The sequence below is a fragment of the Episyrphus balteatus genome, chromosome 2 (assembly GCF_945859705.1).
Source record: "Episyrphus balteatus chromosome 2, idEpiBalt1.1, whole genome shotgun sequence".
NCBI lineage: Eukaryota > Metazoa > Arthropoda > Insecta > Diptera > Syrphidae > Episyrphus > Episyrphus balteatus.
Window position 1 is genome coordinate 37,999,538 of NC_079135.1, and position 16,132 is coordinate 38,015,669.

Consider the following 16,132-nt stretch of genomic DNA (forward strand, 5'->3'; position numbering starts at 1 on the left):
TCGTCGGCGGAAAGCAAAATTGTTCTAAGTCACAAAAAAGCAAATTCTACAGGGGACGATTTTTAAGTTTCAAATTGATTGAAAGCGATATTTTTTTGTTCGTCGGTAATTCAAGTTATGTTTTTTATAAAGTTTGTTCTTTTCTTTTGAAGAAACCATACAAACTTACTTCATTAGTAAATTATATACTATTTTTTAATTTTTTTAAAAACTAAAAACCCAAAATTGGACATAGAAAAATTCCTATACAAGTACGCCCTTTCCTTAAATAAAAAGTGGACTAAGAAAAAAATATGATGGGACTTAGAACAATTAAGAATACTCGGATTTTATTTTCAGATAGCTACTTACCTGTTTTTATTGTTCTATGTCCCATTAAATTATTTGCCGAAGAAATTTTTTTAGTAAAAAACGCTTTTCAAATTAGGAAAGAGCACCTTCAAATTAGTAAAACTGCATCATTATCTCATTTTCGGTAAAAAGTGGATTTAGAACAATTTTGCTTTCCGCCGCCGATATGTAGCTTAAAATGAGTTTTATATGATAAAATGCATGCTTTTCGTTTCTGTATCGTTGAATGCTAGATTTAATCTAAAATAATTAAATATACAAATGTGCAACATTCGCATCCGAACTATTATTCCAAAGTTTTAATCTCCGCGCACGTGGGTGAAAATAATATTTTTTGAACATTTGAAATATGTCGATCACAAAACAATGATTTATTAGCAAAGCCCATGGTATGCTATTAAAGAAACTTTTTTAAACGCTACTGCAAATCATAAGAGTATTATGAATATATCCCCATGAAGTATGTATAATTTGATTAATGTCTAAACAAGCTCTTAAGCTTTTTCAAAGCACAAAACTTAACAAACATTATAGAAGAGAAGATACTTCTTCTTTATTGATGAGTAAATCATCTCTTCACAAAACACCTGTTAATTGGCCAATTATTTATATTTATGCTTTGAATAAGACCAAAGGCTTAAGGTCAATTGAAACCACATTTTTAACTTGAAGCCATTTGGTGCGTCGTAGTTCCGAAGTGAAAGTCTGTTGTCAAATGTATGGTGGTCTTAGAAACATTTAATATCTGTGGCTCAGAAAAAACCAACAGATAAATCAATAACCGCAGTAATATAATTAATAGTTATCCATCTTCGTGTGTCGTTGATTAAAGTGAAAAATAAATGCTATTTGGAATTTGGAAAATGTATAGATTCGTGCAGGAATGGTTGGAGCCCGATACTGGCGTCTGCTTTAAGTGTTCGATCTTTAATAATGACCTGGTCTTCACTTTACATTCTTGGTTGATAATGGTTATTGCTGTTCATTTTCAAAATTTGAAATTGGAAAATTGAGAACGGAAGAGTTATTGGCCTTCTTGATCTGAAAATTGAATTGCATCTTGGCCCTAACAAAAAGGCCCTAAACTTTCTTAATCCAACACTTAACACGACTGCATTTCATACTTTTATTTTTTTTTTCAGAGAAAGTCATTATTTTGTAAGAGGTAATATCAAGATGATCGCAGATCATGCTTCCATAGTGAAACAATCTCACGACTGGCTAGCTACTTCATACATAGTAAACCAAAACTGGCTTTGTTACAATTTTATTATAATTGTTTCCGAAGAATTCGCATTGTTGGACATTACGCTAACCAGTAAAAGAGTTGCACTAAAAAGAGATCAGTTTACTATGGTTGATGTTTGATAGAGTAGTTAACTGCATGGTTTCATCGCATAAATTATGTAAGTGCACATAGACTGTTTGTCTATTGCAAGTTAAATGCTTTATTTGTCCAAACATATACAATTTGTATGGTTAAGAAAAAACTGGATCAAGATACAAACATGGTTACAGGAATAAAATATAAAAATTATTTTGCTTAGTTAACGCTTTGTTAACCTGAAAACGTCAATCATAATGATTTTTGTTTGGGCTTCTGTGCAATAGGTAAATATAAATTGAGGATGAATAGTGTTTCAGTACTTCATCTGAGTAGGTAGACACCTACGTGACAATTAAAGTTGTTTGACAAAACTATTATAAGTCACTTATGTAAATACTTTTGCAAAACATAATGTTAAAACATTATTAAGTTCTTGTGACATACAATTTTTATTAAAAATGTTTGATAGGTTGACGTAAAAACACAACCGCATGTAGGTAACTACTTGGCATTTGTATTTTGCAAAGGAGAATGGTCATTTCTGACGTTAGGCGACCACCAATGAAATTGGTATCAAATGAAAGAACTATAACTTAGGAAAAACTTTTACTTGGGTTAATCATTGTGTTGCACCATCAATACCCACTGATTTCAATAGTATTCTTATGACCCGTATGCATTGCGATTTGGATACGAATATCTTCTAAACGGTTAAAGCAATCAATTTTGATTTGAATTTTTTGTTGAACGTTTAAGCCCCTACAAGAATACATCCTGCTAATTTGAAAATAATGAATTTTCAGTGAATTTGAAAAATTTTAAAAGTTAAAAATATTTTTATAATTTTTTTTAACTTTGACCTCGAATATCTTTAGAATGGTTAGATTAATGAAAAAAGCTAAAAAGACCTTTTTTGTGGAACAATCTATTTACTACAAGAATATATCTCGCGCGTTTGATTATTATAATTTTTTATTTTGTTACAAAATTAAGAACAAAAAACGAATTTTTAAAGATTTTCTCGATTTTTGGACCTCAAATATCTATTAAACGGTTAGATGAAAAAAGTTTTAAAGACCTTTTTTGTAAAGCGGTCAATTTCCTACATGAATATGTAAAGAAAAATGGTAAATAGTCCATTAATAAATACATGATTTATTTTATTAGAAGCTTGATGTAAAAATGAAAAATTGCGAAGCGGAGGACCTTCCTATTAATAGAAAGAGCTCATATTTGGTTAGTATTTTCTAGAAGTGTCTAGCAATCGGATTTTTAGGAGTACAACATTTTTGATCCACCCTGGACATATACATATATAATAATGTCCCAATAAATATTCCAAGTTTGCGGACACGATTGTCAAACGCAACATTGTCAAAAAATCAAAAATTAATTTTAGTCTTTGTTGCTTATTGGTCTTAAGGACTTATTTAAGAAAAAGTGGTTTGTTGAGGCCTTACAGCTCATGCAAATTCCAATAATTGCAGTGTAATCATCCGCTGGAGAGCTTAGTGAGCTGAATTTTTGCAGCGTGATAATGAAGATGCTTTGCAAATTTTATAAGTTTCGTCAAAATCGATACGTTTTGACCACAATCATCCTTTATTTTAAACGAAGTATTTTTTGAGATTCTACTCCACTGGCCTCGACTATTTAGCCAAAAAAATATAAAAAGCCGATCTTATTTGAAATTTAAGACAGTACTCTACAATCGAATCGTTTTTAAACGAGCTGTAAAACGAAATGTATTCAATTCATTCACGGATACAATTTACGTCAGTCTAGTTTTTGATATGGTTTGAAAAAAAAAACATGTTTTAGCTATTGGCATTTAATGTTCGAGGGCAAATGTGGTTTTCAAAAAAAAAGAATTTACGTCACTATGACGGAGATAGATCAATTTAATTAGACCCTACTGACGCACATAGTTTGCAAAAAATCTTAAATATTGGATTGATTTAACATTATTCTCAGGGCTATTGTGGTTAATTTTTGGCATAATAATATTTTAACAAATGATTGATCAATAGAAAATGATAAACACTTGTTATCATATATCTTATAAAGTTGACGTCTTTGTGGTTTCTGTTTTAAGTTTTCCGCCAGTAGTACCTACTAACAAGTACAATTATGTTTGGCAACAGATACATAATTTGATTTATGTTTTATTATTTTTGAGAAGATCTTTGCTTTAATTAATCATTCCTAATATTTTTTTTTTTTATTTTTAAACTGAAATTGGGACTCAACCTCGGAATAAAAGAAGTATTTTTATTTTCATTTTAAACTGAGCGCAAAAATCACGTAATATTTCAATTTGAAATGTTTGCACGATACTTTTAAAATGCACAAATTTAGTCCTTTTTTCAATGTAATACACTATACCTATGCCCTTTAAGAATTGAGTAGCCCAACATTTAAAAATTAATTTTATAATAATATAATAAAACAATGGAATGATTGTTTTGCATGCATATGTGTAGCCACTTCACAGCTCCAAGTTTAGGTATGAATGTAAATTGAATTCTTTTTATTCAGAAAGAAATGCATCAGATATTCTTGAAGTAAAGGTTTTAACCAAAAACACGATAATTGAAACTTTCAAAGCTCAACAATTTTTCACAAACTTTTTTATTGAAACTTAGGTAATTTTTTCAAAAAATAGCGAAAAACTCGAATAAATAAAACTATACTTTATAAAAAAAAGCTTACTTGAAACAGAAAAACGTACGTTTTACTAAAATCAAACCATTTATTTTTATGAAAATTTTCGTTGAAATTTTCACTAGAAAATCAGAAATCAACAAAACATTTCCATCGTTAACACTGTTAATAAAGGTTCAAAAAATATTTGTTTTATGAGCGACTTTTTTTGCATCGTCTATCATTGTTATGTCATGCCACATTCTTATCACGATTTGGGTTTTTTTTACGAATCCTATCGGAAGTAAAAAAAATGTTGACTTTCACATAAAAACCGCCATTTAGAGCATAATGTTGAATTTCGAACTAAAATCAAAAATACTATTTTTTAATATCCGAAAATCGAATTTATACCAAAATTGAAAAAAAAAAACTAAGTTAACTTAATATAAAAGAGGCAAATTTAATTGTGAGTTTGATTGAGAAAAAATCAAGACCAGATTTTACTCTACTAACTCAGCTGAATGCTCAAGCCTCACTTTTTAAAAATTCCGTTTTCAATAACTTAAAAAAAATGCGTCGTGATTTCAGCAAATCAAAAAAAGTGTAGAACACTCTTATTAAGCTATTAAGTTTCCTCTCCATATGTAGGTAAGTATTGCAATTAAAATGAGTTTTGTTTTTCCTTTTTTTCCTCAGTAATGACCCAACGAATTTAATTTAAATTTTATGAGTTCGTATTTTGTGAAGTATTAAATGTTTGTAATTTATTTTTAAAAAAATGTTTCTCAGCCTTAAAACCGACATTAAAAAATGTGTATCAATCAAAATATTTCATTAATGATTTAATACGTTACATTTTTCGAGAATTCAATGCATTTGTTCTTATTTTATTTGTATTACACTCATAAGTATTCCTTTCATTCATTTGCAATCTTCAAGGTAAAAGCTAGATTGTTTTCAACAATGATGATAAATTAACTACAACAAAACAAGCATAACACTCTGATTAATCCAATCAATCAAAAAAAAAAAACCTCTGCCTTCCTTCATAGAAGTATTGTATGTGCTCAAAGATTAACTTTCTGAAAGTAAATTCCTTTAAATGTTCTTGAATTTCATAATTTGATCATTAACATGCCATTCAATTGGTTGCATGTTTTTTTTTTTTATTTCAGTTTTAATTTAGCCTGGACAAACTTTATTTATTATCAAAAGTTTTCTAAGTTCATTTTGGAGAATTATAAAGTTTTTTTTGTATTAATTAGAGCAGCTCATTAATTCAAATCAAATGCGCATAGTTAAGCAATAAAAAATAGAGTTAAAACTCCAGTACGAAAATATATGAGTTCGTTATCTTTGCATAAATTGTTAGCATTCTCTTTAACTAAAGTTTAATGTGAAATTTCTCTATACTTTTGAGATGTCAACATTTCTTTTTCTCATGCTAATTTGTCTAGATGGAATGAAATATAATAAAATTAAAAATTTAGCCAATTTTAGTGAATTCCCCCTCTCAAACTGTAAACGAAAAACCAGACGGATTAATATCCAAAGAAAGCATATTTGACGAAGGAAGTGTGCAATAATAATGAACAAACAAATTTTTATGATTGAGACTCTAAATAACTTGTTTTGTTTTATTTGAAAAACGTGTCTTGAAAAAAAAAATGATAATACATATTAGTGTATTGAACTTCCTAATCATATTTTAGAAAAACATTAAATCAAAATTTGTCAATATTTTAAGGCTTTATTAAGGTTGAATCGGTAGTTTTTTGTTTAAAAATAAACAAGTCTATTTGTGTTGGCTTTTGGTATTCGAGGGCAAATTCGGTTTTCAAAAAAAAAAAAAAAAAACAGAATTTGCGTCAATATGAGAGGGTTTGACCATTATAATTAGACCCAAGTGACGCAAATGACTCTCAAAGACCTTAAATATTGAATTGTTAAAGATTATTTTCAAGGTTATTTTTGTTGGCATTGTAATAATTTGAACAAATAATAGATCATAGAAAAAGATAAACAGGGGGTGTTTAATTTATTTTTTTATGATGCTGAAATTTTTTTTTTGTTTTTTTTTTTTTAAGATTGATTTTTTCTTATCACTATGCAAAATCAGAAATTTCACCGTCATGCAACGGTAATATATTCTAATTATGACAGTTATTCGCCGATATTTTTGAGTAGGAGGCTTACAAAAAAAAAATATTAATTTTGCATATAAATGAGGAGATATCAAAATATTATTTTTAGCTTTTAACTTTTGTGTTATTTCTCATGTCGAAATCATAACCATCAAAATTCATTTTTATTTTTGGTTAGGTATTAAATTATAAATTCTACATCTACATCAACAATATAATATACTACATACAACGGTACATTCAGGTTTTACACAAAGAATTTGTCCGTACGTATTCAAAAGGTTTCAACAACTTTTTCGCTAAACTGGTTTCTTGTTCTTCACCAAATTTAAGTGAGTAAAGAGATCACCTCGCAAACAGTTCAAAATATAAGGAGTTTTTGGGACTTAAAACCACTCTTTTCCCAGATATTACAAAAGGGGTATAGAGAAATTAAAATTTTCCGGCTGGAATCTTGTTCACATGAAACTTTCAAAAGGGAATATCGGTGCGTCCATCTGTCATTGGTTTGGTCAAAAGTGTTTCGTTTCAAATTGTCATTTGTTTAAGAAAATATTTCCCCATAAGATTCAATGGTAGCGTATTTACTTTAATTCGTTATAGGGGAAGTGGGGGCAAGACCGCCCATTAAGTGTTTGATTGTGTTAAAAACCAATAAAAAACAACTTTTAATTCAAATAAAGTCTTTATTCATTAAGTTGATTGTTTACTGTAGTAACTCTCATCATTACAAAAAAAAAATTAAAAAAATATTGAACAGAAGATAATAACTTTTGAAAAAACATCTAACAAAAAACGGTCTTGCCCCCGTTTCTTTTGTTTTAAATGCGGTCTATTTGCATTAATAACACAATTATTGTATACTTTCATTAGTTCTCACTCTAGCACAAGCTTTGTGGTACCATTTGATACACATTTTTCACATAATTCAACAATATTTTGGATTGGATCTAGAAAACATTTGCAGGTAGAAGGTACAAATACAGTCTGCAAAGTCCTCTCCCTCAGAATTATCACTTACAGTATTATTTGGGGCCTGTCGCTTAGCTTTTTGGAAAATTTAACGATAAACTTCTTTTTTCACTTTTTTTAAGCTACCAGAGTTTCCAATTTCTCCCATGGGCGGTCTTGTCCCAGTCATATCATATCTGATGTTCTGGATTATTTTTTTTTTTTATTTATCTTTATGACTCCTTCTTTCTCAGAAAATACTTTTGAATGTTCACTTTCTATTGCATAAAAAGAAAAAGTTGAATTTTAATTTTTTTTAGTGTTTACAATTTATATTGCAAGTGTTGCCAATTTTCATTTTTTTATACAAAATAGTACAAAAACGGTCTTGGCCCCATAGGCGGTCTTGTCCCCACTTCCCCTATCTCCGAATTCACTTTTTGTAACTTGGTTCACTTCAGCTCTCCATATATTATTAACCTAATTAAAGTTTTACAAAATTGGGCAAAATGTACAAATAATTTTAAAGTTTAATTTTATTAAAATCATACTCTCTATTCTGCTTCATCATTTTTATATAATTTAAAAAAGTGTTACTATTCAAGTAACGCAAAAAAACACAGTGTGTTTTGCGTCACTTACTTGGAATTTTTGTTTTTTAATATTGTTTTTTTAAAGTTCCTCAATGAAACTCCAAAACTATGAATCTGCTTAATTACCTGGACCAAAGCGGGAAAAAATTTTTTCTTAAGTAAAATAATAATTGGTGTTTCTATTAAATGACGCGTAGTGTATGTTGTATGTATGTTCAAGATTTTTGGACTTTCTGAAATATTAAATATTAATTTCTGTAAGATTTACTTTTTAACGTGCTACAAAAATTATTTTTTTGTCTTGCAAAAAAATTCTAAAATATTTTAACAGAATAAATATTAAAATCTCCAATTATTGATTAAAGAGATGAAGTTTCAACGAATTGGAACAATAAGCAAAGTAATACAAGTTCTACAAGAAAAACCTGTATTACATTTTCGAAAAAAACAATTTTTTTTTTCTAATTTGACGCACAATTTTTTGCACATAAACAAATTCAAATTAAATAAGTGGTGATTTCTAATAGAAATCTTGTTCTTCCTTGAGAAACAATAGTAAACCTTGTCTTGTTTTATTTTTATTTATTTAATTAAGGGCCAATTTTTCAACAGTCAGTTAAACAGTCAGTTAGTACTTATTCTCCTGATAGAGAAAAAATCATTTTTTCAACAGGCAGATATAGCTTATTCCTATGAATAAAACTATCTGCTTCTTTCAGAGACGAATAAAAATTATTCTAAGGAATAATATCAATAAAAATACTGTGTCAATTGTCAAAGCTGCTTTGAAATAATTTTGACAAAGAATACAGAGGAACAAAAGAAAACAAAAACAATTATAAATAAAAAAGACGTTTAGTTTTGAATATTATTTAATTTGACAATTTTTTTTTTTGTTATTCTGTAGAATAAATTATTTTTGATTGAAAAATTCAATGTTGTTATCCGATTGTTTATGAGCCTAATAAATTTATTCGTCGAACAGTTAACAGACTGTTTATTAGAAGATGGAAAAATCGGCTCTAAAAGTCATATACAACCAACCGATTTTTATTATTCCCGTTTTAGTAAAAATATAATTAGTGAAATATGTACATCTTATAAATATAATTAAATTATGTATGAGCCATGTGCAAATTTAATACCGATATGTAAAATCTTTAAATAGCTTGGAATCCTAAAAAAACAGTGAAGGAAATATTTTATCAATATTTGTCCCATGTTAAGTTAATCATTTAAGCTTAAATAAGTAGTATTAAAATATATAGTACAAACTCAGGATTTTTCAATAAGAAAATACAAAAATTGCGCTTAACTATAAAATAGTTGAACCTGGCATTTCAAAATATATAAATTTTGTTAAATATATAAACACACACAGAAAAAACCCATTATTTGTAACTAAACTGAAGTCAACGAATGTCCATATTATTCTTTTAATTTCAAATTTAAAGTCAACAGGTATTTAATTTTTTTTTTTTTTATTCGGTTTATTTTTGCAAAATATTCCTGTGCTTTTAATAAATAAGGTGCGTTCATCTTTTTTTTATCTATTTTATTTTCGTTAGTTAAAAATGTTTTTGGTTTAGTTTTATATACGCACAATTTTAAGAAAAACAAAAATAATTTATGCTTAAAACAAGTTTTAACTAAATTATGTTATAGATTTGAATTTAAAACAAATTAATGATTGTTAATAACAATAACAACCAAGTTGAATAAACTCTATTTTTGTTTTAGGCAATTTAGCTTAAATAACCTAATGAGCTATCTATTCTCCTCAATCAGAATCGTGTCTTATTAAAAATGTAAGAACTTATATTAAATTCAGACACACGATAGTTTTTGTGAATATAAAGGTCAATGAATTCATGTAACCGAGTAGGATTTTTTTAGAATTTAAGAATTTGAGATACATTCTTAGAGATAAACTCTTTGTTCTTAACATCTGATTTGGTTTCGACATTCTCTTTTATTTCAGAGTTTTGTATCAGTATAATTTATCCATAACACATGAATTGGAATTGAATTAAATCGAACTCACAGGTTAATTAGGTAATATCTATTTTAGACGACAGATACAAATATTAATATATAACGGTAATCTGTAACGGTAATTCATGCATCCCATGAATTTAAATTCCATAAATTCAAAAAAATAAAACACTTTGACGTCTCTTGAAATAATAAAATGTACTAAACAAAAGAGCTGACGTGCAAACCTGATTTATATTTTCATTCAAATGTAATTAGATGATACCTATACCTAGGGATTGAGCCTTCTTCAATGTCTAGTTTAATCAGTATGAATTTAATCTCCCAATTGAGATTAATATTTATTTTATTTTGATGAAGACGTATTTTCTAATGTCTGCCGTGTAAGTAACTTTAGAAATATGATTTTGACGATTTTTATGCAATTTATTCATCCAAACAAAAAGATTTTTAGGTTGAAAAAAAAACTTTATTTTAATTCAATATTGTTTTCTTTACTGATTTTAGAGCTTGTATGTAGAACTTGTTTTATATAGAGTCTTAATTTTAAAAACATTTAATTGAAATTGAATGAAAAGCAGCACTGATCAAAGGAAAATACTAAAGTCATAAAACAAAAAGGAAATAATTGAAAACAACAATTATTACCTATTATTTCTTTCTTCAACAACGATCAGATGGATTATGCTTTCGTTTTCAACTATACTATTTTCTTCCATTACTTACACATCCGCAACACGTAACCAATTTTCTTTTTATCTTCGTATAATAAACAGCGCTTTCCTTTATTTAAAAAATGTTAATTTATGGGTTCTCTCAATTTTTTATAGAAATTCTATAAAATGGTTCATTAAGTAGGGACGTAGGGACTTATAAAATTAGTTCACACAAATTATTTTATTTTACTCAAAGTAATCCTGCTTTCTTTCTTAATAGGAATAGGAACTATTAATAGCTTTATATAAATAAATAAATATTTATAGTCCGGTGAATTTAGACATCCGAGGTTACATTAATTCCCAGCAAGCTGAAAAGTAGAAACGATTGTTGGAAATTAAATTAAATCTAAAAAGTCCAAAGCGGGTCCAAAAACATATAGAGAGATACGTCTGGTTCCTGGTACATGACACTTTTTTTTTGTATGCCGGTGTAATTTTTGAAAAATTTAACTAAACGTTTCCAAAAAATTATTTTTCAAATTTTAATTCAGAATTAAAAAAAAGTCGATGGCGATGTATGATTTCATCATTTCTTTACAGTCAATTCAAATCAAAAAGCGTTACGCGTCTCCGAACGGAAAACAGAGTTGACTTTTCGCATTTCGAAACCTACAGCCCAGGGCCATGGCCCTGTTTGCCCTGAGACGCCCCTGTCTATTTCTGTAACTCTAAAAACTTCTTAAAGCTTGAAGTACATCAATTTTTCATTTTGATACTTTGTCATTTTTGACAAAAAATAGTTTTTAAAAGCATAAATTACCATAAACTAGAAAATGTATGCAATTTTGACATTTATTGCATGTCTGACGATATTGCGTTCGGCACCTAAAAATAGGATGTTCCTTGGGTAATAGCTGTAAGCAACTCTAACTCATAAATCGGAACTACCGGATTTGACGTATGGCTTTTCTTTACAAAATCAAGAAGCTTCCTGTTTAATTATACTTTATCAATTTTGAATTCCATTTCATTAAGAATAACATGTTGTTTTTTTTTCATTTACGCTTTGTACTAAAACAGTTGCATGCTTAAACTAACACCCTCTCTAAGACTTTTACCCCTTTCTTAATAAGCTATAAAGTAAGAATAATCCATGTATGGAATCAATTTAAATATTTCTCTCTGCCCCTATACCCTTGACTAAGGGTTTCTATGTTACATCAAAACAACATTCAAAGAAACATTATGTTTGTATCATCATAACAAAATATGCTATGACATAATTATGTAAGTTTCAACATTTCCCTTTTAAGAAATAAATTTCCAAATTGCAAAATTGTTTACAAAAATGTAAAAGGACAGTTATTATTTTTTTCTTTACAACACTCTATCTCAAAATAAGTACTTCAATCTATTTCATACTCGTTACCAATTCAATTCAATGTAACATGCAATTAAAATATTCAAATCAATATTTTGAATTTTAAGGAAGGCTCACATAAAATAGGCAGCAATCAAAAACAAAAAAAAAAACTTGAAGACTTGTTTTTTATCTATCCTGTTTTTTGTTGCACATTGCAAACTACAACTATATTTACTTTACCTCCAACATTGATATTGCAACACATGTTTTCTGCGAAAATTCAAAAAAAAAAAAAAAAATTGAAAAATTTACACTTGGATGATTGCGTGGATGCTGTTTTATGGACTGGTATGCAATGCACCAATTGCTATTGAATCAATATAAAGATAATATGCCTCGTTTTGTATATATTAATGGCATTCATGCATAAGTGCAGTGAACTCTATAAAAAAATACTAATAAAATAGGCCGGTATTATAAATAGAGCTACTTTGAAGTTGTACCTACTAAAAAAACTTGTCGGAAAAAGTACATTCATTTTAACCTGGTTTTTTCTGTCAATCGTTGCATAAAATTAGAGAGTTAAGTGTGCAGATTATAAAACGGTATCTACCTACCTTACGAATAGCCTGGGAAATTGAATTGCAAATGAGAAATTATGATTGGATATTCCAATTGAACGGAAGTAGATGAAATATCTTAGACTTTTGTTGGACAAAAATGAGATGACACATTTCTGATTCATGATGACTTCCATAAGTGCTAATAACATGGTTAAGACTGATAAAAATAAGCCATTTTCGAAAGAGGTGACGAGTGTAACTACGGACCTTAAAACAATTGGTAAATAGGGTCTATCTGGTCCTTAATGATCTTCCGAGACTATCAGTCTTTAAACAGGTGCTAAAGACAGTGCGAATTCCCTGACTATAAGTATGGGAAACAATACAAAAACTTACCATTATTCCTTCTTAAGTCTCTACCACTGTTAACTTCTGTTGTCCACAACAATAGCAGGCCACCAAAAACAAGCAATCGAACAGTCTCCATGTTATCGATAACAAAGAATCCCCAAAACAAACTCAAAACAAAGTTACGATTAACAAGAAGTTGTTTTTCTTAACACAAAACAATTCTTCCTTAAATTTTTCATTCACTTTTTTTAATTTTTCCTTGAATGTTCTTTATTTATTTTTAATTCCATTGTACATCAAGATACTATCTGAACCATAAATATATTTAAGAACAAAAAAACAAAAAATAAATAAAAAACAATAAACTGGGAAATAACTTATTTTAAACTTGATTATCACAACAAACCGGCAAGAATGATACCAAATTGTATCTTAAGCCAAGACAAAAAAAAGCTCCAAAGCTTCAATCTGAATTTGACGCTACATGCACACGAGGGAATCTAAATATTCGTGATTTTGTAGTCCGGTTTTTTCTTTCTTTCTAAGCGAGACCTTATCAAAAATTTATATTTCTTACATTTTCTGCGAGACACGACCACGACAAGACGCGACGTCACGCAGCTCAGAGAGTATATAGAGATACAACGAAAAATCTTTGTACGGCTTTTACGACTTTGACAAAAAAAAAAAAAAACAGAAAACAATCTTATAAAACTTCCACCTGTGCTCTGGCCAGCAAGAAGCAAGACTTATAAAATCGTACGAATTTCGGACCCAATGGCCGAAAGACGTTTCACTTATAACAACCACAACAACAGCAACAACAACTATAAGTTTTTTTTGTTTTTAAATCGCAATCGCCATGCTGAACGTCAGAAAGCCGTTGAAACACTAAGTCCGGGCGAAATTGTCTCGTTGTGGCGATCGATGCTCAAGCCCCAGCGTTAATGGAAGCAATTTTATTATTATGGCGTGTAAATCTACCTGATGTTAAGAGTTGTTGTTTTTGTTGGTTGTGTATCTCTGAAATGCAGCATCTTCGTCAGTGGGCAGCTGACCGCATAGTGCATGACCGCCGCAAGGTAGGACAGTTTTTATTTTAGCGCAGCATTTAGCATTGAGGCTGTCACGATGATGATGTGATTTAAAGCTTTTGATTCTATACAACAACAAAAAAGTTTAAGTTCTAAAGTTTCTAGCTAAATCGGTTTGAATTTAAATTGATGAGTTGTTTTTAAAATATTTTAAACATTAAAATTCTTTAAATTAAAAACAATACATCTTATAAATCAGGGTTGCCAGTTTGAGATTTTAATCTTAACAATGTGCCAATTTTTTTTGTAAAAAATGTATATTCCCTTGAAAATTGAAAATTTTGCATGAATTTTCAATTTATATGATAGTGAAAAAACAAAAGATTATGTAAAAACTACCTTGTTCCAAGTTCTTTCTTATTTAAGGAACATTTTTGAGGGCGGCTGAAAAAAAACCTAGCCGCTAAGTGGAATCTAGTTTTAATGCTCTATTTAGTAAAAAGGATTATCCGAACAATAAATTTCATTCTCTGACGTTAGTAGTAAACTTTATACAACAAACATTTTTAGACAATTTTTTTTTCGTGGAGGCGTTTAATTAATTTTTTTTTTACAAATAAAAAGTTTCAAATACAGTCGACTCCCTCTAAGTCGAATTTCCCTCTAACTCTAACCGATTTTCGAGTCCCGTAAAAGTTCGACTTAGAGGGAGTCGACTGTACTTTTCAAAAAAATCAGTATTCTATTGTTAAGAAATTGCTATTCAACACATAAAAATAAAACTTCAAAAAAATCATCGACACTTTTCAAAAAAATGATTTTTCAAATAAAAAACAGATTAAAATAGGTACGTTATATTCCAAATATATTAAAAAAAAATCAAAAATGTATTTTTCGAAAATTTTAATAGTTTTAATATTAAGGCTACTTAAACGCTTTTGAATTAAAATATTCCTTGAAAGTCAGAAAACAACAAAACGTTTATATCGTCCCCCTTCTTACAAAGTAACGTAACTTACAAATTGTCGTTTTTGAGATTTGCGTATTTATGTACGAAATAATTGAAAAGATATTTCTACATGAAAATATTTCCCGAAAAATATCAGGAACATGGCTGATGGCTAAGTTAAAAAAAAAATACCAAAACCGTAGACATAACAAGAAAAAACAAATCATGGTTGCGTAAGTTTCCTTACAATAAGGTTTTTTTTTCAGCAGTGGTAAGGGGTCTTATAAAAACTAATATTGTCGGATCCGTTCGTTGATTTCAGAAATTTAAGATTTTAGAGGATAATTAATGAAAAGTTCTTCAACTAAAGTTGAGTCCAAAGTACCTCACAATCCAATTGATTTTAAAATTCCCAATTGATTTTATGTCCCCAAAAATGTATAAAAAAAAATTATAAAAAAAAAAAATTTTAAATGTTCCACATACACCACATTGACCGTAAGCTTTAACTTAGAAAACTAATGCAACATATTTGCAATGGATGGATAAATATATATAACCAATTGGGTTTCGTTCGGAGTTTCCGACAAAAACTAAAGTAGAACTTAAAGTTGCCAAACATAAAGGAAGCGTTGGCTGATTTGTTCCCTTATTTTTTATTACGCAAAATCTTTATTAATAATTACATTGATTTTCACTTTAATTTATTTACTTCAAACATATCAAAATTAAAATATTGATTGACTCGGTCGTCTGTAAGTAAGACGTTTAAATGAAAATTGCGGTTCTGTAATTTTAAAGCTTCTTCATATGGCAGTAAAGATGTAACAGTCATGAGAAAACCAAAGGGGGGTACTCAAGGAAGCCAAATTCAAAAAACGCACTTAAGTAAGAACTTGTAAGAACAAGTAGGATAAATCAGAAACTTCCGGCGTTATAGAATATGTATATTTTTCTGTAACGTTTCTTAATTAAACTTTCCCCTTAAGTAAGTTTGCTCAATTTCGTCCCAATTTTCAATGTGGTCGAGAGGCGTACGTCGAGCTGCATTCCGGCGACCGACCCACAGTGCGTTGATTGTATGGAGATGTTGGAAAAAAATCAAATTTAAAAAAAAAGTTGATTTTGGAAAAAAAATTGTTTTTAAATGTAATAACAACACGTTTTACAAACTTTAGCTAAATTTCCACGCCTCCTGCCACGCCC

The 16,132-nt window shown here is 28.8% G+C and overlaps 1 protein-coding gene across 1 annotated transcript in view; it reads right to left on the bottom strand.

Moving 5' to 3' along the window:
- The window catches only part of LOC129909138 (low affinity immunoglobulin epsilon Fc receptor), a 64,121-nt gene extending 51,002 nt beyond the window's left edge, over nt 1-13,119 (bottom strand). Inside the window, exon 1 of the mRNA XM_055986110.1 lies at nt 12,989-13,119. Coding sequence (XP_055842085.1) covers nt 12,989-13,079 — 91 coding nt within the window. The 5' untranslated portion in view covers nt 13,080-13,119. The remainder of the gene's footprint in view (nt 1-12,988) is intronic.
- Nucleotides 13,120-16,132: the final 3,013 nt, after the last annotated feature.